Source organism: Dermochelys coriacea, chromosome 5 (genome assembly GCF_009764565.3).
Source record: "Dermochelys coriacea isolate rDerCor1 chromosome 5, rDerCor1.pri.v4, whole genome shotgun sequence".
In the NCBI taxonomy this organism is placed as follows: Eukaryota; Metazoa; Chordata; order Testudines; family Dermochelyidae; genus Dermochelys; species Dermochelys coriacea.
The window spans coordinates 47,729,550-47,756,967 of NC_050072.1; the positions used below are offsets into that span (position 1 = coordinate 47,729,550).

The following is a 27,418-nucleotide window of genomic DNA, read 5'->3' on the forward strand; positions in this document are numbered from 1 at the left end:
CAAAAAAGTAGATTCCCAAGTATACCCCTCAGTTCCTGTAGTATTTAGAATCTCAAATACCGGATTAGCCACCACCATTTTTTTCCCCCCTGACCCTACAACTGGCTCAGATATATAAAATGCAGCAGTCCTGTCACAGAATGAAACTGAACCTTTAAAAGGGCCAAAGATCAGCTCACTCCTGTGTTGTGGATTCTCCCAAAACACAGGATTTCTGTGGCTGCTAGCAATGCATGCCAGATATAAAAAACCTGCTTTGCTAGTTCATGTCATAGGAGCAAAATGAACTGTGACTCAAGTTCACCCTGTGACTCTCCCGCTCACAAAAATAGAATAAAATGGTTTAAACTCAAGTCAATCCAAGCACCTGAAGAAGTGTGGTGTGAATAGTAAAGCCCATTCCAACACTCTGCAAAACTGTCAATTTTTATAGGATATTCAGATTTTTAAAAAGAGAACACACAAGTTCCACAAAGTTTTTTGTGAATGTGGAAAGTTTCACGTGAGGTGTCATGTTTGTCAAAATTATACCATGAAATCAAAATATTTTACTATTCTCTCATCTATGTGAAAATCTGTAAACAAATCACAAAACTAAGCTTACAAGAAGTTCAAGACTTCTAAAAAAAAATGCCTGTTTCATTAGGTTCGTCATATCACTCAGTTCATTTTTCAATTTTATGCTATTACCGACATCCTCCTCCTACCCGCTCTTCAAAAATAGATTCCTTTTCTACATAAATCCCTTTTACTGAAATTGTGTCAAACACTTCATTTAAATTTTTGTTCAAAACAATGGCTAACATTACACTTAGTTTGTCTTTACTTTTTGCATGCACTGTTCTTTAATCTGTTTGCCTTCTTAAAAAAGCCTTCCTGAGGTTTATGGGTCAAAATGAAAATTCTCAACGTGATTATAAGAAAATAGAATTCAAGTCGAGACCATTTGATCTTACTGGGTGTTAGCTTCTTCAAACAAAGCACACTTGCTCTAAAAGGGTCACATTCCTTGTGGGAAATTTGTAAACCCAACATTTCTCATCGGAAAATTGACGACACTGAGTTGCCTTGGCAGGATATGGATATTATTTGTTCCACTGACTTCTTTTGTTCCATGCTGAGCAGTGGCTTTAATGATTTTTTTTTTTAAAAAAGGTTACGTTTGTTTGTGATTTACTAAAAAAATTATTGCTTGAAAATCCTGCTTTTTTGAATGCTAAAGCTCATGAACATTCAAAGTATCTATTTAATACAAACATGGTGCCATAAAACAAAACAGACTATGAAAAAATCTATTATTTTATCTTTTTACTGGTTCCCACATAGTCCAAGCCTTGGTTAGTCAGATTTTTTTTATTGCATAATAATGCCTCTAGTATTATCTAGCAACGAGATACAATGTTGGTGTGTTAATTAGCACAGAACTAACTATATAACTTTTAGAATGTCAATATTTATATTGTTCCTAAATGAGTAAACACAATCTTGTCTATTCCAGTCTCATTCTCTAATTTTTGCTTATCTTTGGTCACAATTTTCAAGATCCATTTTTCTTTGTGCATAGATTTTTCTTCATGTTTCTCATGCCTTTGCCTCACAGCTTCATTAAAAGCACTTATCCCCATCAAAGGAGACATTAGAATTCCCCAGTGCAAGAATGTTCAGTGTGGGTAAATACATGCATTTGAGCCATTCTCAGACAATAAAAGCCAGATGCTTTTCACAGATGTTTGATCTGTTAAGGTTTCCTCCAAAGATTTTAAGCACATCTGATTGATTAAATCAAGGCACTAGGTTCAGTTAATCTTAAAAACAATAGCAGCATCAAATTCAGCAACATTAAAGAGCTCTTCAGTAGCTAGCCATACATATTCAATACTACAAAGGTTTTATTCTATGCTTTCAACATCCAAGGAACATTTTAATTTGAGACAGTAGGTTGATCTTTAGCAAACAAAATACAACTACTGAAGGTGGAATTGAAAAAATTCAGTAATGGCAAGACATTTGATGACCACATATCAATGGTAATTAAAGTAAAAGCTGTTTTATCTGGCATGTTGGGAGAATGGGGGGTGCCAGTAAGTGAAAAATACCGTTAACTAAGGGAGGGAGTTTGGGTGCAGGAGGGGGTGCAGGGCTGGTGTGGAGCATGGCGTCTGGGAGGGTGTTTGGATGTGGGAGGGGGGTTAGGGCAGCAGGTTGGGGTGCAGAGTGCCGGATCCAGGGGGGTACTCACCTTAGGCGGCTCTCCACAAGCAGCAACCTATCCCAGCTGCTCCTAGGCAGAGGCGTGGCAGGTGTCTCCGCGCGCTGCCCCTGCCCCACTAACTAGCTCCACAGCTCCCACTGGCTGGGAACCACAGCCAATGGGAGCTGTGAGAGTGGTGCCTGTGGGCGCAGACAGCATGCAGAGCTGCCTGCTGAGCCTCCGCCTAGGAGCGGCCGGGATAGGTCACTGCTTGCAGGGAGCTGCCTGAGATGAGTGCCCCCCCAGATTCAACACCCTGCACCCCAACCTGCTGCCCTGAGCCTCTTCCCACATCCAAACTCCCTCCCAGAGCCCATGTTCCAAACCCCCCCCCCCGTGCCACAACTGGACTATAAACCGGAATTTCAATGAAGATTAGAAATGCCGGTTTAGAGAGCTTGCCGGTTGGTGAAGTGCTGGATAAAACAGCTTTGTCTGTATATTGTTGCCAATTAAATTTACAGGATACCTATTCTAAAACCTTTGCCGGTTGATCCTTTGCTTGGACATGTCACATTCCCGGACATGTACAGCAATGGCCTGGACTAATTTAAAGCTCATTTTTTTCCTTCTCAAGTAAGGAACAGCAGGTCAAGCTGGGGGCTGACTGCTAGTGATACCATTTCAAGGTCCCAAGACAGGCTGAAGGTAAAAGAAAGCTACTTTAGCATTTCAGATAAGGACAGGGTAATTTACAATTTTATTTATACATTTTAGTTTGTAAATTCCTGTATATAAGAGTTTAGTAATCTGTTTTTCTTTCTTGGGTGGCTCAGTGCTCCCTTCTCATTATTGCATATAGTTGATCAGTATTTTATATGGTTTGATCTTTTCTGTTGCCTGAGGAAGGCTGCTTTATTTGAATAAATAACAATATATAAGAGGTGGAGGAAAAAAGGTGTTACCTACCTTTTCGTAACTGTTGTTCTTCGAGATGTTACACTCATGTCCATTCCATTCTCGGTGTGCGCACACCCACAGAACAATACTTGGAATTGTGTCTCAGCAGTATCCGTAGGGCTGGCAACTTCTTGCTGGCAACTCCAATAGGAGGGGTAAGAATGCAAGTAATGGAATGGACGTGAGCAACATCTTGAAGAACAAGTTATGAAAAGATAGGTAACCGTTTTTTCTTCAAGTACTTGTTCCTGTCGATTCCATTCTAAGTGACTCACAAGCAGTATCCCTGGAGGTGGACTTGGAGTTCATGGTCGTGTGGCTTACAGGACTGCTCTACCGAAGGCAGCATCACCCTGGGCTTGCTGGGTGATTGCGTAATGGAACGTGAACATATGGATGGATGACCAGGTCGTAGCACTGCAGATATCTTGAATCGACACGTGGGTCAGAAAGGCAACTGACGAGGCTTGTGCCCTGGTTGAATGGGCAGTTACAATTGCAGGCAGTGGCACTTTTACCTATTCATAGCAAAAATGGATACAGTCAGTGATCCATGATGAAATTCTCTGGGTGGATACAAGAAGGCCCTTCATCCTGTCTACCACCGTGATGAAGAGCTGGAGCTGCATTAACTTACGGAATGTTTTAGTCCTTTCGATATAAAAGGCTAGCGCTCTCCCAATGTCCAGAAAGCGTAGCCTGCGTTCCTCATCTGACTTATGAGGTTTTGAAAAGACGACCAGTAAGTAAATGTCCTGGTTGGTATGAAACTGCGAAACTACCTTGGGTAGGAAAACTGGGGGCGGCCGCAGCTGAACCTTGTCCTTGTAGAACACTGTGTAGGGTGGCTCTGAGGGGAATACTCTATCTCAGAGATCCTAAGAGCTGAATTATTGTCACCAGGAATGAGACCTTCCATGAGAGCAGAAGAAGGGAACAAGAGGCCAACGGGTTGAAGGTGGGGCCCATGAGCCGTGACAGTACAAGGTTCAGGTTCCAAGGAGTGATGGGATCATGGACCTGAGGATAGAGCTGCTTTAGAAACCAGATCATCACGAGCAAAGTCTGACCTGCCCTGGAATGGAGGGTGGAAGGCTGAAATGGTGGCCAAGCGGACTTTGATGGACGAAAGAGACAGGTCCTGGAGCTTGAGATGTAAAGATAGTCCAGGATCGACTGCAGCAAGGCCTGTTCGGGCCGAAGACCTTTGTCCAAGGCCCGACACGTAAACTGTTTCCATTTGGTCAGGTAGGTCATCCTGGTGGAGGATTTCTTGCTGCCCAACAGGGTCTATTGGACATAAGCCGAGCACTCCTGCTCCTCCACATTCAACTGTGCAGCAGCCAAGCCATCAGGTGCAGCGTGGCTAGGTGCAGGTGCAGAAGCCTGACATGGTTCTAGGAAAGCAGGTCCAGCCAGAGAGGTAGCTGCAGCGGAGCTGCCACAGAGAGGTCCAGCAGAGGCGAGGCCATGCTGGAGCTATCAGAATTACCTTTGCCTTGTCCTGCTTGATCTTCACGAGGACTCTGTGGATTAATGGCACTGATGTGAAGGTGTACATCAGAGCCCCCAACCACAGGAGCAAAAAGGCACCGGACAGGGAGCCTCCGTCGATCCTGCGAATCAAGTAGAACAGATGGCATTCCCCTTCGCAGCCTTGGTTGTATTGGTCATCCAACCCAAGTCTGAAGCTTCGGAGTCCAGGGCAACAGATAGGACTAGGGCCATGAAGGGGACCTCACTTCGACACCGATCCATGGTTTAACCACCATTCCAGGGATGACTGTGTATGATCCGGCACCCAGACTATACAGTCTAGATCATACCTGTTGGGGACATAGACCAACGCCAGCCATGCCTGCAGGGATCGGAGGTGGAGCGATAGGTGCTGCACCACATGAGTACAGGCTGCCAAGTGGGCTAACAACTTCAGGCATGTCGAGCAGCAGTGAGTGGGTGGGTGCTCACATGCGAGATCAGGTAGTCCATAGCCTGAAAACAGGCCTCCAGGCGGAAGGCTATGGCCTGCATGGAGTCTAGTACCGCTCTGATGAATTCTATGCATTGCACTGGTGTCAGGATCAATTTCTTTTCATTTATCAGCAGGCCCACATCATGACAGGAGGAATGCACCAGACCGAGACTCCTTTGCACCTGGTCCTGAGACCTACCCTTCATGAGCCAGTCAAGGACTGGATAGACCTAAAACACCCTGGACATCTCAGGTAAGCAGCCACTGAGAGTCATACACTTTGTAAATGCTCTTGGGATCATTGAGAGTCCGTAGCACCATGAATTGGAAATGGCATTGGCCCACCATAAAAGGAAGGAACTGTGTGCTGTTGGAAGATGGAGATATGAATGTTGAGGGCGGTGTACTAGTCTCCCAGATTCAGGGAGGGATGATAGAGGCTAGGGAGACCATATGAAACTTCAACTTCTTGAGATATTTGTTGAGGTGTCGCAGGTCCAGAATGAGTCTTAGGCCCCCTTTCGCTTTTGGGTTAGGAAATAGCGGGAGTAGAACCCTTTCCCTCTCATTTCTCTCAACTGCCCCCAGCTGTAGGAGGTTCTCCACCTCCTGAACGAGGAGTTGCTTGTGAGAAGGGTCTCTGAAGAGGGATGGGGAAGGGAGGGGTGGCAGAGAACTGCAGGGTGTAGCCAAAAGATATTATACTGAGCACAATGGTGCAAGGTTAATTGTGACCATGCTGACTGGAAGGGATGCAGGTGGTTGAGGAAAGAAGAGGAAGGTGGATCCTGGAATTCTACTGAGGCACTGTCCTCGAGTGCGCCATCAAAGCGCCAGCCTGTGGCCCCATTGGTGTCTCACACAGCCGAGTTGTGTCAGCAAACTAGAGAAAGAGGGACGACAGCGTTTACCCTTTTCCCCGGTCTCTCTTTTCTTTTGTAGACACTTTGCTGAAGAGGACCCCAGGACCTACGTAGCAGAGGGGCCTGGAACTGCTTCCTCACTGTCTGTGGCATGTGGAGGCCCAGCAAGTGCAGAATGGCAGGGCTCTTTAAAACCATGCAGCCTCACATCAGTCAGTTCTGAGAAAAGCCCAGTGCCCTCCAATGGAAGGTCCTGGACGGAGAACTGCATCTCCTGGGACAGACCTGAGGACTTTAGCCAGGAGCTGCGCCTCATTACCACCACTGAGGCAATGACTCTGGCGGCCAAATTGGCAGCGTCCCAGGCCATCTGGAGGGAGCCCCTTACCACCGCCTTGCCCTTCGGGATTGTAGCAAACTCTTGGCCGAGGTCCTGTGGCAAAATTTCCTTAAATTTGTTTAGAGAGTCCCACAGATTAAAATTATACACCTGAAATTAGCCATTGAATACATTTTCCTTCCAAAAAAGTCCAGTCTCTGGGCATCTTAGTTGTGGCACTCATCTGACCCTGCCTGTCCCTTTTGTTGGCTGCCAATACAACCAGTGATCCGGGGGGCGGGTGTGTATAAACATATTCAAACCCCTTAGTGAGACAATGTTTTTCTGCCCATTTGGAAGTGGGCAGAATAGATGAGAGGGTTTGCCATAGCACCTTAGCAATCCTGAGATCCCCTTCATGGGCTGGTAGCGAGACCCGGGCTGCAATTGCAGCCGATAGCATGTCAAAGAGGGTATCCGACTGCTCTGCCAGCTCCCCAGCCTCCAGTCTCATGTTGGAAGCCACCCTTTTGAGAAGGGCCTGGTGCTCCTTAAAGTCACTGGGAGGGCTGGCATGGGAGGTGCCCACCACCGCCTCATTCGGCGACGAAGGCACCACAGGAGAGGGGCTGGGGCACCTTCCCACTCTGGTGATGGCTCCCTCGGCATTTGCACTTGCTCTTCCAACCCCATGTTGGAGTCCGCACAATATTCCAAGCCAGGTGCCAGTGGTACACCGCCCAAGGGTTCCAATAAGGTCATTGGGCTGGCCAGTGGCCCAGCTGCCATGCGGTCCCTGAAGGTGCCATGCTGATCTCCAGAGCCGAAGAAGATCAGTGTTTCTTTGGCGAGGGGTTAAACTCCTACTCCGACTCAGACCAGTCACCTTCTGGGGACCATGGTGGGGCTGGGGAGGCTTGAGTCTGGAGGGGGACCAGTGCCTGGAAGGCAGCAACCAACATCGTTCCAAGGAACAGTCCCGGGGTGATGGGGACTGGTGCCATGGCAGTGAATGGTCTTGCACCAGTGGAGATCGATGCGTTGAGGGCCATCTAAGGTGATGAAGACCTGTGCTGAGGCATTGGCAGGTAGGAGGCAGGCCAGTAACAGGAGTACAGAGACTGGTGCCTTGAATCGGGCGATCCACATGAACACAGTGCCAGGGACCTGGGTCATCTGGCTGATGACCAAGGCCGCGGAGTCGGGGTTCATGGCTGCATAGCCAGGGAACTATGCCTCTGCTCTGGGGACCGGCAGTGCTCCACTGTCCTTTGAGGTGGCCCCATGGCTAGCTTGGTCTTGAGTTGAGGGACCTTAGCCACACCTGCTGCCGGGCATGGCATAGGCCCACCAGAAGGCCCTAGCTGCCTGGAAGGCCTTGGGAATCTAATGCACTAGTAGATTCAGGGGTCCCCTACTACTCCCAGGAATTGGAGGCAGATCCCTGGATGAGCTGGGGGGTCCGGCCAGAGCGGTACCCCCTTGTAGCTCCAGGGCAGGTGTATGGCCCGAACTGGCTTCTTTGCCTAATGCGCTGCCCCCTTCCCCTCCTTGGCCTGTGCCGGGGAGCCATGTTGCTTCTTCTGTCGTTTCTTGGGCAGCAGCAAGGAGGAACTTTGACAGGAGGAACCCAGTGCCAGTGGGGTGCAGCCTTCTGAGGTGGGCCTTTAGATGGATGTCCTGCTCTTTCTTAGTCTTGGGTTGAAGGTTACACAGATTCTGCACTTCTCTTTACGTGAGACTCTCCCAAGCACTTCAAGCAGCTGCTATGGGGGTCACTGACAGGCACAGGCCTGTTGCAGGATGATTACGATTTGAAGCCCAGGGAAACGGGGCATGCTCCATCCTGGGGCAAAGTCCCTGCTGGGACTCTAACTTATGAACACTTAACTCTAAATCACCAAAGTACTAACAACTATATACAAAGAGATAGTCAATGGGCTGTTAGAAACCGCTATCCACTTGCAAGGCAAGAGGAAGGTGCTTCAGCCAACCATCAGGGGTGATAAAGAACTGAGAGGGTGTAGGGCTAGCAGTGCCTCATACCAATGCATGAGCGTGGCACTCCAGAGGATGCCACAGCTGGTCCTTTAGATACCGCTGAGGCAAAAAATTCCAACTGTGCTAGTGGTCGCGCGCGCACACTAGAATGGAATCAATATGAGCAAGCACTCGAACAGAGTAACACAAAATTATTTCAAAGCAAGTTGCTCTATTCTAAACTGACTGAGACATGAACACAGTATAGTTAAAAATAAATAAGTGTGAATAGCAGCAAAATCCTAGTTATACAGATACAGATGAAAGAATGCTCCACAAATTACACTATGTGGCCAGTTGACAGAGATTAGAAATAACCTGAAATGCGACTGACAATTTTTCATAAGGCAAATGACACTTAAGCTTTCCATAGTACTTGAAAGTGGTCTTTGTGGAGAAAACTTAAGAAAAAGCAAGAGGAAGTCTATCAAAATATTTAGAACTTATTCCTTTGATACACTAAGGCCTGGTCTACACTGGGGGTGGGGCGCGAGCTAAGTCGGTCTAAGTTACACAACTTCACCTTCAAAAATAGTGTAGCTGAAGTCAACGTATTTAGGGCTATTTACCGTGGTTTCTTCACTGCGGTAGGTCAACTGCTGCCGCTCCCCCATCAACTCCACCTATGCTTCTCGCTCCAGTGGAGTACTAGAATCGACAGGAGAGTGCTTGATTTATTGTGTCTTCACTAGAGGTGATAAATCTACTCCCGATGGATCGATCGCTCCAAAGGTAAGTGCAGACATGCCCTCAGTATTAAAATTATAGTAATGGGCTAAACTGAGCTAGTATATGAAAGCTTTAAATACAGTACTTCAATCAACCACAAAAGTACAGGACAAATCAGAATAAATAAAGCCTATCAAGTCAGTCAAAATACTGCAAGAATTAGGTAAAAATATTGACTAAAACTATCTAAAAATATGAAAGCTTCACCCTAAAATACCATTTAAGTCTCTGGCTGGGGGAAGTTTGACTGTAAGGGATTTACTGTGCCAAAGAGTGACCAAAGTGCATTTCACATTACCAAGAGATTCGAGATTTAATTTTAAAAAAAGCTTTTTTCAGCACATTCTGTATGTTCAGGAATATAACAGTAAATAAAGAGCCCCTTCAAGACATTTCTCACACAGCATTTCCATATGTTTGTCAGAAAACTGATGTTCTTGTTTCCAGTTGAGTCTTTCACTACTGTGCAGCATTTTCGATTTGGAATTCCAGTACAGTTTGCACATGTATTTATAAATCCTTCAGATTTGTTTGTACTCAGTCTTCTAAAAAGTTTTGACATTATACATACCCTGGGTTCAACAACATAACCAACTTTTCTTATGCTACCATCTTCTTACAGATTTAAAGAAAACTGTTGCATTAGGAATTGGAATAATCGTCATTTAGCCACCAAAAAAGCTTTTCTTTCTTTTTTTTTTTTAAAAATACTTTGAAAAAGTAAGGCATGTGACAAAGCTGGAGTATTTACTAGCATTTGTTAAGAGGCATAGTTATGAAATAAGAAATCTGACTAACCAAGGCTGTAACCATGTAGGAATTCAGTCTTGCAACATAGGTCAGGACTTAGACTTATACACAGGGCTCCTTTCAAATGTTTTCTACCACCACATAGAAACTTGTCAAACAAGTAAAATCTCTTACATGAAATGCTTCACTTGTCTCATTCTCTCCTTGAATCTATTTTCATATCTACGCAAGGGAGATTATACTGTATTTCATCAGCTCTGTGAAAATGTATTATTAGCATTCGAAACCTTTGCTCTTCTATTACTTTGGGTAATACTAATTTCCAAAATTACTAAATAAGACACAAGGATAACTGTTTTAGATGGATCTAATTACATTATTTTACATTTAATTCTTATTTTTAAACGTCTTCAATCTTACTGTAATGAAAAAAGTATATTTTGTTTTCCTAAAAATAATTAACTGTAATTTAACTTAGCCAACATATTGAAGAGTACATGAATAAAAAGTTAAAAATCTGGTCTCTTTATCCTGGGGGGGGGGGAAAAAAAAAAAAAAAAAAAAAAAAAAAAAAAAAAGGTATTTCAATGTAGATTCAGGTTGATACTTACAATTTGCTGCTTTTTCTATATTCCTATTAGCATCATGGATTCCTTTTTGTATCTCATCTAGCCAGAGAACTGCTGACTCATCATGAGATTCCTGGGAGAGAGGAATGGAGAATTATTTATATATAAAATACAATAAGTCAAATGCAGTCTGAAAACACACATTATTAAAGCTTCATTAGATAGCAAGCCCTCTGAAAAACTGAGGACACTAAACCTAATTTGACTGTATTGAACCTAGCAATGAACCAATAAAAAAAACAATCACAGAAAAAAGCTAAAGTTTAGATAACATACTTTTCTTCAGCACAGTAAGTATATGTTCACCAAAATGCAAAATTCCATTTAACATGTGAAAGCTTGGATAGTAGTTTTATTCTACTGAAGACCGACCTAGATTTCTGAACAGAGTTAATTTAGTGACAATTCAATTTCCATAATTCACCAGTAAACAGAGCAACAGGCACATTCAGTAAGACCATCAGACAACAATACGATTCCTCAAGGACATAGCATAAATCCAATAGAAGGTTACAAACAGTTAACTTTTCTTTCAAAGCTCTTCATTGGAAATCATGCATATGTACAGACAAGTAAAAAGATAAAAATATCAGTATGAACTTTCACACAGAAAGAGCTGAGATTTAGTAATGCAAAGATTGCTTTAATTCCTGAATTTTTTGAAACAAGAAGTACGTACCAGGGCAGGCATTATTTTTAGTTTTATTGGATAACTACCGACTATCTAATTTTACCTCGTATGCAAGACAAGCCAAATTTTCAAAAACAGCTTATTTTGTGTGCCCCCAATTTGCAGTCCAAACTTGGACATTTGGACGTTTAAGTGCCTAAATATACAGACAAACTGAAGTAAATAACTGCAGGCATGATTTAACATGCAGAATTCTGAGCACAAAAGAAGAGACCCTAGCAAGGTCAGACTGAAGTTAAGCTCAATTAAGATGTTTCTAGTGCATTCATCAGTTAAGTAACTGTACACCAGAAATCTGGGATTTTGTTTTTCCCCTCCCAATCTCAAAGAATGGCACAATTTCTAGCATGCAAATCTTAAATTAATGCCAGGGATATCAGAGAAGTAGTAAAGCCAGAGGACACTACTGTCAAAACGAACTTAAAAATGCTAGATGCTATCACAGGGAAGACTGATTTAGGAGGTACTTAAATGGGTCTTATTCAGTGTTCAGGAATCAAAGTCCACACCCATTAACAACTAGCTGAAAAGCAATGTTACAGTGTCAGCAGTTGGTTTGGAGGACAGTCAACCTCCTGCTGCAGAAGTAAATTGCTTCCATTGCTTAATGAAGATATAAATGGTAATTGCTAATAAAAAAATTGAAAATTTTCATGCAACACAGGGAGACTTTCTATAGAGAAATGCAAAAGCACAAGTTACATTAGATTATGAAACCCATAAATGTCACTTTAGCAAAGATACAAAATTGTACAAATACATGCCTATAAAAAATGAAAGTGAGGAAGATGTCACATAGGGATGGAATGCTAAGATAGCCTATTGTGTAGTGAACCAGCTTGACGGTGGATCAAGGGTTTTAATTTATTTTATTTCAAGCCAAAACCCAAATGAATCTGTACTTTGTGAATGTAATGGTAATGAGAGGAGAGAGGATGTGTAAAAGCTTTCATTAGAAAAGTGGAACAGATATTTGTGTGGTAAGTGTGACAAGAACGTATCTATCCATGCCCAACACATGAATGTTTTTGAATTGGCATTTACACATGAATTTTCTTATTGTAAACTGCATTTGATCCCAATTATAACAGTGGGGAAGAGTACAAACTGATGCAGAAAAAGCATTCGTGAACACAATTTGCATTTCAGGTCACTTTTCCCACACTTTTGAGCCTTAAACAGCAGGAACAAAAAAGTCAACTCCTTTTAAGTTAGTGTAATTTTTCTCTCTCCTTCTCCTCCCCAAGTCTGATATGAGGATTTACAGAGGAAACATCTGTAAGCTTGCAGAACGCTTTACTGTTTGCTTATTTTCTTAAAAAAAAACTACACTACAACAGTCTCACAATATTTTAATTCTGGCATCTGGTTCAAAGATCATCCATCCAAACAAACTCTTTAATTAAACTCAAAATCACTTCACTTCCCACCAAACTGTCAAGTTAGGCACAAGCTATGCAGGAGGACAAAAATTTCAGAACAGAAATGCCTTACAAATATGATCAGAATCAACTATACCTCAGACTCATTGTGAGGTATATGTTGCAGCTATTACAAATCAAAATTACATTGTTCAGAGTATTATTAAAGGGTGAGTCAGTATTAAGAATCACTAAACTTCAGCTGGAACCTTGGGACTGGGGAGTGAGGCATGGAATATTTTAACTCCCCAGGATCTCAGATTTTTTCAGAATTATTATAGTGCTGGTAAGCATATGGCTCCCGGGCCAGGTAATAATTTGTTATTCTAATCTTACCATTAAGTGAGAAGCCCGCCAATGTTGCTAAGGCATTTTGAAGTTGCCTGCTGGAAACTAGTCACTCATCATGTGACACGTAGGAAACTTTAAAAAATAATTTGTGTAAAGTTTCTTAAAGATGTAGACTGGTCAGGGACAGGAACTATTTAAACAAAGCAGACGGGACAGGACAGACAGCCTACAGACCACTGTCAATTGGTAACTGATAGGCAGATGACAAGATAGAGCAGAGCCGAACTAGTCTGTGTGAAACATGGTTGCATCATTGTTACCTCATCCTCCTTTCCCCATCCCTGCCAACACCATGCATTTGTTTCCTCTTGTAATTAACCAAGTTTGTAAGCCTTTAGGAGATGGGCTTTCTTTTTACTACATCTCTGTACATATTAGCACAACGGGTCTGATCTTTGATTGGGGACTCCAGGTGTCAAACACTTTGTTGGAATTTGTACATAAAAATATTCAGAAGAAAATATTTCTGCTTAGAATATTCACAAAGTACAGAAAGACCTTAAAAAAACAGCCACCCTTCTTCATGTTCATGGTAAATTAGGAGTTAAATTACAGACGTTAAAGTAATTTAATCTCTTCCGTATCAGCCAGAGGTTGAAACTGAGTCATGAATATTTACACATTCAGCTGTCACACCCTATTGCTGTACTAAAGAAAGAACAAACTAGTTAGTTACTATAAATCCTGTACACACAGAATGCTTCTGGATGGCAGACTTAAAACTCCAAGGTCTTTTACACAAAAAATGTGGATTTAAAAACCTTTTCAACTGAATTAAAGAGGCATTATTTTTCCAACTGGATTTAACTTGCAACAATGAAAACATTGGTCTTAATTACAACTGGATTACTGTCTCTGTCCTCAAGTCTACGGCAAAGAGGTAAGCCCTCTGGTTCTAGGTGTATTTTATATTATCTGTATATTTCAGCTGGTACCATGAACATTGTGCTTATCTTTTAGATGCTTTTGTCAACTACAAGTACCCTCAGCAGGCTGATGCACACATCAGCTGAGGCAGGTTTTGGTTGCTCTATTTCAGTTATCTTGAATTTCTCCCCACAGTGGCCTTTGATAGTTTTGCTAATTGACAAACAAAAGGCAATAGTTTGTGTTTACTGAAATGTGATTTCCTACATAACGCACTTCCTCTACAGTACTTGTTCCTACAGTGATGTGACAGTACTGAATTTGTGGGATCACACCCTCTGTGTAGAAAGAGGGCATCATAAATACAAGATTAACACTTCCCAGAAGGTTCCACTAGAAGGAAAATTCAGTTGATGGGGGAGTAAATTTGTATCCTAAATACCTAGGGAAAGTCACCATTCCAAAACATTGGGCCTAAATCAGTCTCACTGGAGACTATGGGAAAAACACGATTTCAGTGGGAGCAAAACTAGGCATTTTCTATGAAGATTAATTGTTTTTGTATTTATTTATTTAAAAAATGTTGACACCAGTCTCTTTAAAGAGTAGTCATGCCCAGAGATGTGACTAAAAATAGCACAGTCTTACTCAAGTCTGCTACCTATGCATACTCCATCATGGCTGCCCATTCCAATGGTCTGCAATGCCTGGACCTACGTGTTATTTCCTGTATATTTTTTTTTATCCAGAAGAAATTAGTTATGTTACATTAGGACAAAGACTAGGATTCAAAGATTCAAACAGGACTGCTCTACATCATACAGTTTGTTCAGAATTCTGGAGCTAGGATTCTAATTATACCAATAGCAAAAACTTTATTATGGCTACATGATTCAAGTGAAAGATGTTGTATAGGTGCAAAGTAGGATTATTATTGTTTTGCACACTTTTGGTACTAGCACTTCTTTACAAAATTCTATGCTAAGCCTCATCAGGATTGTTGACATTAGGAGAAGAGGCTAAATATGCTCATTAATCTTTGTCTAAATAGTAAGAGAATATTTACTTTAGTGATGTTTTCAGAGTTATCTGCAAAAAAGTGTAATGAATTGCAAGCAGGTAAATCATAGAATATCAGGGGTGGAAGGGACCTCAGGAGATCATCTAGTCCAACCCCCTGCTCAAAACAGGACCAATCCCCAGTATCTGCCCCAGATCCCTAAATGGCCCCTTCAAGGATTGAACTCACAACCCTGGGTTTACCAGGCCAATGCTCAAACCACTGAGCGATCCCTCCCCCAATAGTTACTATAGTTACCATCATAGCACTTTTCACACACACACACACACACACTTTTTTTTTTCCCAAAAGCACTTTGCACAGTAGGGATAACCACATGGTGGAACTGAAGCAGACAGATTTGCCAGCTGTAGAAACAGAAATAAAAACAGATCAGCTCCATGCTCAGTACTTAAGACTATAGCTACCCTGCCCCATAACAATGGAGAATAATAGCTATATCATTCATTTCAGAGTAGCATTGATTCTTCATGCTAACAGAAGGGAATCTGGTTTGCCTTCTGAGCCAAGAGGTAAAGAGCCAGAGTAGCTAGTTTTTTTTGTTTTGTTTTTTTAAAAAGAGGGTGGAGACAAGCCTCTTAGGTGTTTGAATACCATATAAGGAAGATTTTGTATGTAAAGATAAAGGGCAAACATTTCTACGTATAGTTCTAATTTGAAAAAATGGGTATGTAAAAATGGCACCATCTTATTCAACATATTTGCCTTTTACATACTCATATGTGCTTGCTTAAGTGACAAAAGTTTGTTTATTATTCCTGTTTGCACTGCTGAGCCAACAGTTCAGGGCATGCGAATCAACAATTATATTCTCTCTGTTCATCAGCATGATTAATTTCAAGAAGTTACACCTGTGAAAATCCACTAGCGACATGAGGTTGCACAGATGTCAAGCATAATTCTGCCATCAAAAAATGATTATTCTTAAAACAGAAAGAATGCAGCTTGATCAAGTCCAGCTGAGTATTCAGGGCTGAGAGTCCATTTATAAAATAAAATTATGAGGGGTATGCCATCCCACACAATACAGAAATTGGAGACAACACAGTACCCCACAATGCCATTTTTATAGAATCATTCTTCAGATTAGAGCTGCACTAATTTCTCTCAGAAAAAAGGTATACATCATGACTCTGTCCAGAGTACATAAGTTATGTTTTAACTATTTTCTTTTTTTAAATCTTAGATTCTAAACATGGTGAGAACAGCTCCACAAGTCAAGATGTGCCTGATATTAAGACCTTTCATGGAATGCCACAAGGGATTTACGATTATATTCCCCCTTCCGATATAGAAGGCTGGACAAAGACTGTTCACAATAAAGAATGCAAATGCTCTTCGGGGAAGTCAAATGGCTCAATACTGAAAGTTAACAATACCACAATGGAGTACCTTAGTAGTTCTTTGAGCACTAAACTAGTACCTGCAACATATATTCTCGTAGTTTTATTAGGTGTGCCATCAAATGCCATCACTCTGTGGATGCTGTTTTTCAGAATCAGATCTGTTTGTACTGCCATCTTCTATACAAATTTAGCCATTTCAGATTTTCTATTCTGTATCATACTGCCATTCAAGATAGCATACCACCTCAATGGAAACAACTGGATATTTGGAGAAATAATGTGCCGAACTACGACTGCCATTTTCTATGGCAATATGTATTGCTCCATTCTATTCCTCACGTGCATCAGCATCAGTCGTTATGTGGCTATTGTTCATCCGTTCACCTACAGAAGTCTACCAAAGCGTACCTATGCAACTCTAGTATGTGGCATTGTGTGGACAATTGTTTTCCTGTACATGCTGCCATTCTGCATAATGAAGCAAAGCTACTACTTGGAACAATTAAATATCTTTACCTGCCATGATGTACATAATGCCTGTGAAACTTTATCACCATTCCAATTCTACTACTTCATCTCTTTAGCAATCTTTGGATTTGTAATACCACTGACCATTATTATTTTTTGTTACATCTCAATTATTCAAACACTCAATACTTATGACCAGAAGTGGTTTTGGTATGTTAAAATAAGTCTCTTGATCCTTATGATTTTTGCCATTTGCTTCACACCAAGCAACATCATACTTATTGTCCATCATGTTAATTACTACTACAACAAAACAGATGGCTTGTATTTCTTCTATCTTATTGCTTTGTCTCTAAGCAGTTTAAACAGTTGCCTTGATCCATTCCTTTACTATCTGACATCCAAAATCAGAGAGCAATCCAATGTTTATCTCACAATGGTTAAAATATCCAGGAAAGAATGAGTTAAATGTCCAACATTTATTATTTTGTGACATATATACAGGTCTGATAATTCATCAAAATAAAAAACACACTACTCAATTAACTATTGTTTTATAAATTCTATTTGGTCTTTTTTCATTAAAAAGAAAGCAGCAGTTCAATAGCATCTTCTTAAGATTTACTTGCTTCCAAATTTTATGTTAAAAAGACTTCTAAAAATACAGCTTTGCCAAATCTTGCAATTTTATCACAAGTCTTGGTGCTGTTCTTGAAGCCACTGCTCCTGATTCAGGTGAGAACCTGTTTTCATTTTTAAAATATTAAGTTTCTAGCCCTCACTGCTATGGAGAAAGGTCCAAAAAGGTGAACCCTAAAAGCTCCAACTGCAGAAGGCAAATAAGACTCAAATGGTATTTTTAACCCAGTATCACCATTTTTGAAAACTTTGGGTTGGCTACCCTAAAAATATCTAATATCACTAACTTATGATCAATGTGTAGCAATGCGGATTTCTATTTTGCCCTCTATAGAAACATTTTCACTTTTGAAGTGCAATAAGAAGAAAAGTGACTTATAGGCTACAGCTGTGTGCGAATTGGGCCACAGGTGGCCCACAGGTTGAGAACCACTGTACTGGAGTAATGAAAATCAGGTACAGTCCAACCTAATACTTGCAAATCAGACACTTGATTTTAACCTCCACATCTCATATTTAAAAGGATGACAATTAAATTGTAGGCAACATCTGCTTATATGAACAGGAGCTCTTCTGGGGGGGGGGGGTAGGGGTGGTGAGTATGTTGCATTTTATTGAACTTTGGTTTTGCCAGTAAAAGGCCAAATAAAATAAATATAGTCTTCTCTGTTTAAAAAGGAGACAACTTAAAATCACATCCGTCTAAAAATGTTTTCCTGTCACTGTTACAAGCAACACCTAAAATTACTGTAATTTACGAGACTCAGTATATTGCGTTCTCAAATACGTACCTTTTTAAAAAAAGGTTGCACTCTTTCCTTTGCAGTAATCAGTGATTTGGGTTGCTTTTTTGAGTTTTTCCACAGAGCAAAAGGGGAGAAAAAGGACATTTAAAGTAGCAGAGAAAGGACTTCAAAAAGCAAGAAAAGAAGATAGGGCTTGTCTACACTTACTGTCGATCGATGCTGTGGCAATCGATCCACTGGGGTGTAAATTTGGCAGGTCTAGTGAAGACCTGTTTAATTGACCGCCGATCACTCTCCTGTCGACTACAATAGTCCACCAGAATGAGAAACATAAAGGTAAGCTGATGGGAGAGTTTTTCGTGTAGACACTGCAATAAGTCGAACTAAGCTAAGTCTGCTCCAGCTATGTTATTCATGTAGCTAGAGTTGTGTAACTTAGGTTGACTTAACTCTGTAATGTAGACCTGCCCATAGAAGGGGGACAGTAGGGCAGCTGTAACTACATTCAGTGCCTTTTTAAGCTGACTAAATTTTAAGTTGAATACTCTAAAATTTCTTGTCCTGAACTATGATGAAGTTTGTTTTTAATCAGAATACCCCCATAATTTATAAGAATTGGGACAAAAGAAAGGTTTACTTCAAAAGCCCATAAAGCTTCCATAAAACGTTAAGACCTGCCCTCATTGTAGTTACTGCAGATAACCAGATGGTTTATAGCAGCATATATATATACTCTAAGTACCATGTAGAAAAAGCTCCCATAATTTAGCTTAGGAATGTAGAGCATGATTGACATACAATACTTGAGAATACATTTTAAACACTTTTCCAAAAGCTATAGTTAATCTTGTGTTCAATCACATTCTGAAAGCAGTTATGCTCATCTGTTTACAATTCCTAAAATTGATGCTAGCCAAGGCACAGCTTTATATGGAAGCCCACATTTGTATCCCGCTAAGATGGTTTAACCTAAGTAGCATATTGGGAAGACAATCAGCAAGCTGTAATATTATGACACCCCCCGCCCCAAAAAAAGAATGGTGTTAAAGGGATCATAAAGACCATAAAAAACCAACTTCTTTTTAAAATCAACTACTTTTAAACAATGTGAGGGGCCAGGAAGGAGTAATTTCCAGGAAGTCCTTTTGAAAACTGTCAATGCTTCAACCCTCCCATTAGTGACAAAAGCCTCACCTTTCCTTCTAGCTGTGAAATACCAATCCAACCCTAGTCCCCGAAACAAGAGGCCAGATCTCCTGCTCAGCTCAGATAACCGCTTTAGCGCAATTATGGCATAAATACTACATTTTAAATATTTGAAGTGACCATGACAGGATGAGATAAACTAAAACATCACATGCACAATGACAAGCATGCACAATGGATTTTTTAAAACTAGCCCTAATAGATTTTATCCTCCCCAGCTCCCATTCACACTAAAAGTTTCAGTGGGAGGTGGAATTACTTAGTACTCAGATAACATTTTAATTGGCATAGGAGAGAGACACCACAACCACTGCAAATATGGTGGGGAAAAAACCCATACATTCAGGTTTGGCATTGAATAAACTGACAAGTATCAATGAGTCAATTGAGGTTCTACCTTGCATTTCTGCACTTTGGCATAGTGCAGAAAATCTTGATAATGCCTTGCATTTGTTGGGTTCACATCCTGCAGTTTGACTGTAGGCAACAGCAGTGTTTCTAGAGTTTTCCCAGGATTGCCTTGGTCAATAGCTTCATTAATGTAGCTAATCGCAACAATTCCTAAAAAAAAAAAAAAAAAAAGGGGGGAAATTAACGTTTAAAGATGTAATAACAGAAAAAGCCCAATCGCACATCAGGTTTATTCAAAAAAAGGATAGTGTCATAAATGAATAAGTGTGATCATCAAGTTATGGTAAGCAGCAGCAAATTCTAAAATCTTTCTTCTCAGATATTGGCAGTTCATGCCAAGCCAGCAAGTGAGACCAGATTTTTCCTCCTCTGACAGCCAAACTGTTTAACTGAATCTAATTTAAAAACGAAAACAAAAAATCCATATCCTTTTCTAAAAAGGAAAAATTTCCTCATTTCGTTCTACAGTAGGATAATCCATGTACATATCTTCAAACAAACAGACAACACCCGAGTGTAAAGGTCTGGGCTTGTTTACATTGCAGTGCTCAAGTAATCATTCTCAAGTGATTTTCATGTCTGACTATTGCAAATAATTTAACATATTAGTTTTCCTAATACACATACATATTCTGACCTCTGAACTTGTGAAGATTATTTTTTCAAGTAATCAACATCACCACTTTAACGTCATGGAACAATTTATCATGCATCTAAGTCAAAGTTCTCAAACTTGGCTGCCTAAAGGAAAAATACCTTGGTTTTGAAAACTGCTGCACACCCATAGCTCCCACAGAATAACTGAACTATGGGGTGTCCAGCAGCTCTGTGAAAAGGACTTTTTTTTTTTTAAAAGTGTATTTAGGTAGCTATCTTTAGCTAACTCAGTATAGAAATTGACTAGTTAACAGAAAGCACTGAAACACACTGTTCTGAGGGCTTTTCATAGAACCCCGCTATACCAAATCTGACCAAGTATAAATTCTTGCAGATTGCTTTGCCATCACCTGTGACAGAGTGCATTCCAGTTGGTGGCTGCCTGGGATCTGTTGAGGTTTTTCCATAGTGTGTATATAAAACTGAACTGGTGAGGTCATAGTCATGTGACCTCACAAGGCCTTATCCTCTTAGGTGGATGTAAGCTGGGTTTTTTTTAATGACAACCATGGGGAAATGGTACCACCAGTGAGGAAAGGGAATTTCAGCGCACTCGGAAGCATGGCCTGATTTGGATGCAGCAAGTTTCAGAACGCTCCGTTGGTACTATGTACAGTTCCAGGTAGAGCTGCCCCCGTCAGTAGGCAGTAGAAGAGCAGTGCAATCTGAAAACAGCTACTATTCATTAGGACTAAAGTTGCAAACATGAGGCCCAAGTTTGAGACACTGAGCACCTCAAGTTTTATAGACTTAAAGCAGCACTGCATGTGCTTAACAGCCTGACACCAATCTGATTATGTAAAAAGGCAGACTATTTTAGTTATTGACAACTGCTCTATTTGCTGAATACTACCCTTCTTTGCTGAAGTATACACATCACAGCTTGATGTTTTGTCAAAAAGACCACTCAGAAAAGCATTGTCTAGCAGCAAAGGGGTTACACCATCCAAAACTCAATTCCCTAACATTTTTAAAGCACAAATGTTTGAAACCCACTTAAGAAACATGGACTATTTTTCAACCTGGAAACATACACTGCTAGATAATAATTTAAGATAAGAAAAAATAAGCACAATGAGCTGCTCTTTATATTACAAACATTTTTTTTTTTTTTTTAAAGTAGAGCAGGCAAAGAATTGCTTTTGACACAGTTATGTACTGACTGCTCCCGCTAAAGATTATGTGAGGGACATTCAACACAGAAAGCGTGTAAAATGCCACCCACTACCACCTTCCTCCCCCCTCCCCATCTGAAAATCTTCTTGTACTTAACTTAATCAGTGAAGTCCCAAAGTGAGATTAAGTACCAGAATTATTGGCTCAATATGAATACAGATGGACATAAGTCTAATTGCCATTTGCTAGAACTATGGCATTTGTGATGTCAGAGAAGTGATGTATTCAGCGATCCCTTCAGTGAATCAGGAAATACCAAGAGGATTTCAGAGAGGTGAAAAAGGATTTAACGACAGAAGAGGTATAATGCAAGTAACTACTGCACTGAATGCTCCCTTCTCTCAAGTCAACACTCTAGCAGTGGCATTCAGCACAGAAGTCTTCGCTCAATTTTGTTTAAAATGAGAACTGTTTTAGTCCTTCTCTCTAGAATCATCATCAAGATGCTATGCTGGGGAACAGGAATTACTAATTTCAAATTTACTTAAAAAAAAGCAAAAATCTTTGTTGTATGTCAAAATACAAATCTCTATTGTCTACTACAAAATAGAAACTCAATTACTTTTATAGCATACATTTTATTATGGTGTCTGATACACCTCTGTTCTCATTTGTAATTGCAGCTACCACAGTTTCATACTGAAAATATTAGGAAAGCAATTAGTTGTTTGTATTTTTGGCTGTCTACCTGCAATTTTACCGCTAAAAGTAAAAAAGCATCACTATGTGGCAAGCCAGCACTCCATAAACCTCCAGCAAGTGTTCCAGCGACCACAGTAACCTCTGCCTCTGACAGAAAGTTGAATTACTTACTGTCATTTTCTTCTTGAATTTGCATATTAACCATGTCAATACAATTCTGGATATCATTCCAGTTTAAATAATCTTGTCCTTGAGATGAAGCCTCTGACTTAATAGACAAGAGTGTGTCAGCATAACTGTAGGGAGATATAAAATAAAGAATCATTACATATATTGTCCATCACTTACTGTACGTATTTCGTTTATTTTTTTTTTTTTTACTGGATGAATCTAGTGCACATGAAAGTGAAAAACTTGATTGTAAGTGTTTGTAGCCAGGCACCATGTAAACTGACAACATGCAAGCTGCCTTACGTGGCTCTACACATGCATGTCATAGACTCAGATTCCAAGGGCAGAGAGGACTACCGTGATCATTGGTCTGACCTCCTTTATAACAGAGGCCACAACACTTCCTCACAATAATTCCTAGAGCAGAGCTTTTAGAAAAACATCCAATCTTGATGTAAAAATGGTCAGTGATAGAAAATCCATCACAACCCTTAATAAATTGTTCCAATGGTTAACTACCCTCCCTGTCAAAATTTTATGACTTATTTGCAGTTTGAATTTGCTTAGCTTCAACTTCCAACCACTGGATTGTGGTATACCTCTTTCTGCTAGATTGAAGAGCCCATTATTAAATAATTGTTCCATATGTAGATACTTTTAGACTAATCAAATCATCCCATAACCTTCTCTTTAAATAGACTGAGCTCTTTAAGTCTATCACTACAAGGCATGTTCTCTAATCCTTTAATCATTGTCCAGTCTCTTCTGACCCCTCTCCAGGTTCCCTCTGAACCCTCTCCAAACCCTTGAATTGTGGGCACCAAAACTAGACACAGTATTCCATCAGTGCCAAATACAGAGGTAAAAATCTCTCAACCCCTACTTGACATTCTCTTGTTTATACAGCCGAAGATTGCATTAGCTCTTTTGGCCACAGCGCCATACTGCGAGCTCATATTGTGACCTGAAATAATTCCATATCATGTCACCCAAAGCACTTTCCTTAGAGTAGCTCCACACTACTAATAGACATAAAAACATTACAAGGAGATGCAGTGTGTCAAGTAAATAATGATTTTCATAGAAGACCGAAACTTCTTACCCCAAAAATTAATGTCAAAGAACATCGCTGTTAAGTTTATATTAATTCATGGCAACAGCCATGATTCCTTTTGTTTGCTTGTTTTTTAAACTACACTATAGTCAAATATACTAAGGAGTTAGTCTTTTTTTTTTAAATCACATCATAAAGTTAAATTGTACATTTCTGATATTTAACATTTCCATAGTCCCTCATCTCAAAGCACTTAGTCCAGTGGTGGGCAACCTGAGGCCCGCAGGCCGCACACAGCCCATCAGGGTAATCCTCTGGCAGGCTGCGAGACAGTTTGTTTATATTGACCATCTGCCAGCCCAGCTGCCCGCAGCTCCCAGTAGCTGCGGTTCACCATTCCCAGCCAATGGGAGCTGTGGGAAGCGGCAGCCAGCACGTCCCTGAGGCCCATGCTGCTTTCCACAGCTCCCATTGGCTGCGAACAGCGGCCACTGGGAGCTGTGGGCAGCCCGGGCCTGCAGACAGTCAATGTAAACAAACAGTCTCACAGAGGATTACCCTGATGGGCCGTGAGCGGCCCATGGGTTGCCCACCACTGACTTAGTCCATCAGTGAAATTCTTCCACTTGTTGAGTGTTTTAACAGCTTGTAGCAATGCTATGCATCTTAGAACTGGAAGTGAAGAACACCTCCTTCAACTAAGGCTGCAGGGGACATATAAGATAGGTAAAGTGTAATTATCAGAAGGGGAATTTGGCAAGGAGTCCAGGGATAACTCATTAAGTTTTTCCAAAGCTGTTCTGAGCACATCTAATGCTTCTCCAGTAACCTGCTCATTTGGGGCCCTTAATTTCTCTTCACTTATGTAATTCTCCTCCCCCACCCTCAAAACATTAAAGTTTTGCTTTTAGTCACACGGAGAGGGAGCCCTATTCTCTCCTAGGTGTGCTAAGGACAAAAATGGTCCTGGGGGTTAGGTGGGCTGACCGGGAGAACATTCAAAGCAGGCTCCACACCTCTCTCCTTTGGGTCATCCCCAACAGCCAATACAATACCAAAGAGGGGGAGGTAGTTGAGAGATTCAGGGACCCCTTCAAAATTGCTTCGTGTAGTGCCATGCAATATAAGACAGACCCGTTAGGCAACTCTACAACGCACGACAAGTCCAAGACAAAATTTTTATCTAATCGCTGGCAGCAGCCCTGTCCATGAAGGAGAGAGCAGTGCTCTACTCATTGCTAGTAGGATTTATGCAAATTTTTTTTTTTTTTTTTTTTTTTTTTTTTTTGCTACCCTGAGGTACCCCTTTCAACTCAGGGCCCCTTGCAAGTATAGGTTCTGTAGCCTGGAAGAACCAGATCCCATTCTTGCTAAAAATGCCATGAAATTATAGATTTTTAGGGCCAGAAGGGACCATTAGGATCCTCTAGTCTGATCTGCAAAACAGAGGCCACAGAATTTCATCCAGTAATTTCTATATCAAGCCCACATCTTCTGTTTGAGCCATCTTCAATGGTCAGGATCTCTCTTTCATCTCATCTAGCAGCAGCATGTCCAGCTGCACAGCTCTCAGGGAATTCCATCAAGCACAACTGTGGTGAAAAAGTATCATCTAATGCCTCACCAATACTCCTTACTGTAGCACTGTTTGTGTTCATTAGAGGTCTCCCATACAAGTACTGATTCAGCTTGACTGTCCTTTTGCATGTGAGATACGACAGGATCAGAACACAAGGTGGTACACAGCTGTGACAAAAAAGTCAAACACCAAACAACAAAAGCTACTAATAGAGTTTAAATTTACAACTTGAATGGAACATGCATCTACATCACCATGTTGTGCCCAGCTATTTAGCAAATAGGGTTTTTACCACATAGGCTTCTACCATTCTTAAGCAAGACAGGTTAGTAAGGATAGCCTTACATTACACACAGGCACGCGCGCACACACACACATACACTCACACTCACAGGTCCTCTCAAAGATTCAGTAAGACACTAGTGACTAGCGGCTTCCAACTAAGTCCAGATATCCATTGGCACAACAGCAACTCCTCTCAGCCACGATGTTTAGCTTCCAAGAACATCCCACCCTCCGACCGCCGTTCCTCAAATGTTCAGTGATGTTTGATGGCCTATGTTTGTGCAGATGGGGCATTACAGCTGAGCATCCCTAATATTCTCTCCTGTTAATATTGTGCAAATGTTTAGCTTGTAGCCTTTTTAACTTCATCTCACAACACTAGAAAAATAGCTGATAATACTGCCACTCATCCCTTTGCAGAAGTCTTTGTTGCTCATTTGTACAAGACAAAATGAACTTTTACCGTTGAAAGTTTTCTTCTTCCAGATTATTGAAGCCAACGGATGGATTTCTGAGATGACTCTTTATTGCCAGGATGTCTTTGCTTCCCAAGGCCTGGTTTAGTAACACAACAGCTGACAACATTTCCACAGCAATAGACAGTTCATCATGTGCCAAATAACTCTATAGGAACATAGAATAAATCAGTCATGAAGCTGAACAAGTAGGGGTAACTAGTTTTAATTAAAGTCTAAATGCCAAAAGGAGGGAGGCATGGATTTGATTTAAAAAAATATTAAAAATAGGAGAAAATGTCATAGCTATAGAAATGTCAGCTTACAGTATTGTGAGTAGTAGAACTAAATCACTAGGCACTTGTTATATAGCCTCTCTTTCGTCAGCCTTTTCTTCGCTTGTCCCACATAGTACAGTCTTTCCAGTCAAGCCTAGTCTAACTTTAATCAGAATATGGACCCCCCCCCCCAGTTCGGCTGATCACTTTCCATAAAACACAGTCAACCTTAAAATGAGAGATAGTGTATGCAACAACAAAAAAAAGTGAGGGTCAGTCACCTTGTTGCAGCACAAGAGTTAGCACAGGCTAAATCAGTAAAGAAAATATGATCTGAATGGACAAGCACTTATATTAAAATCCAGGAATATTCATACAATACACCTCAAGACAGGAATTAGAAGAATCTGGGATGATAAATGGCCTGATAGTTCTAAGTAAAAAACTGCATCAAATGAAAATGCATTAGTATTCCTGATCCTTTATAACTTGACTGCACACTATTAAACAGGTTTCAGAGTAGCAGCCGTGTTAGTCTGTATCCGCAAAAAGAAAAGGAGGACTTATGGCACCTTGGAGACTAACGAATTTATTTTGTTAGTCTCTAAGGTGCCACAAGTCCTCCTTTTCTTTTCACTATTAAACAGCAATTCATAAGTTTTTCACTCTTACCACAGCATTCTGTTGCTGAAGGTTGAACAGTTCAGTCTGATAGACAGCAGCAGCAAATGGGTGAATGACAGGCAACTGGGCCTCTGGTTTCATCAGTGCAACCAGTGTTTTATTAGCATCACAGTTACGAATTGCAGTATTGATATGGTCAACTGCTACAAGTTCTGGGGGAAGGAGGAAAAAAATCCTATCAATTTTTTGTCATCTGTTTTTAAAATGTGTATGCAAACAGTATCCCAACATCACATCCTATGCTGTCATTGCTCAAGAAATCTATAGCTGTATACCTGCAAGAGATGCACTTTTAAACGCACTTAACATTCTTGCAAAAATGATTTCTGTCAAAAATAAAGCATGTGGAAGTCAACAGCTTAACTTAAGTCAGTGATCAACGCATTAGACCTTCTTATCCTGAAAGATGACTTGACTAGTCCAAGGATTGCCATGTCTTCTCTATTGAGTTTGACAAAATCCAAAGTGACCCTGGAACGTCAACCTACGTTACTTCCCTTCTCTGTTTTTATTTCTTCTAGCTCCATTGTCTTCCCATTTTTCCCCTTCTAGTAAGAGTCCAACACAGCTGGGAAGGACAAGTCTACACTTGCAGCACCAATGTGACCAACAAGACAAGCAAAAAGCAATGCCTTAATGGCAAACTTTTTACCACGCTAAGTTCCCTAGTGGCTCACTTGTTGTGACTAGAATTTTCCATCAGCTAAACTGTGAGTAAAACAGAAACAGAAGCTTCATCTCATCTTTTGCTATTCTC

General features: G+C 40.9%; 2 protein-coding genes across 4 annotated transcripts in view; one reads left to right on the plus strand and one right to left on the minus strand.

Annotated features, from left to right (window-relative positions):
• IQGAP2 (IQ motif containing GTPase activating protein 2) overlaps nt 1-27,418 on the minus strand; it is a 233,134-nt gene that overhangs the window by 60,276 nt on the left and 145,440 nt on the right. For all 3 annotated transcript variants that reach the window (XM_038401257.2, XM_038401260.2, XM_043515279.1), the window contains 5 exons: nt 26,650-26,813; nt 25,708-25,868; nt 22,327-22,451; nt 19,667-19,830; nt 10,436-10,526 (listed from right to left, as the gene is read on the minus strand). In XM_038401257.2, coding sequence (XP_038257185.1) covers nt 10,436-10,526; nt 19,667-19,830; nt 22,327-22,451; nt 25,708-25,868; nt 26,650-26,813 — 705 coding nt within the window. The remainder of the gene's footprint in view (nt 1-10,435; nt 10,527-19,666; nt 19,831-22,326; nt 22,452-25,707; nt 25,869-26,649; nt 26,814-27,418) is intronic.
• On the plus strand, nt 13,541-17,260 carry F2RL2 (coagulation factor II thrombin receptor like 2). The gene is made up of 2 exons (XM_038401263.2): nt 13,541-13,796; nt 16,051-17,260. The coding sequence occupies exons 1-2, from the start codon at nt 13,733-13,735 to the stop codon at nt 17,139-17,141; spliced, it is 1,155 nt and encodes a 384-aa protein (XP_038257191.1). The 5' UTR covers nt 13,541-13,732; the 3' UTR covers nt 17,142-17,260.

Excerpts from the sequence above, each read along its gene's own strand:
- F2RL2 (XM_038401263.2), top strand. The coding sequence starts at position 13,733 with ATGAAAACATTGGTCTTAATTACAACTGGATTACTGTCTCTGTCCTCA. Across the intron at positions 13,797-16,050 it reads CTCAAGTCTACGGCAAAGAG|ATTCTAAACATGGTGAGAAC; the intron begins GTAAGCCCTCTG and ends TTTAAATCTTAG.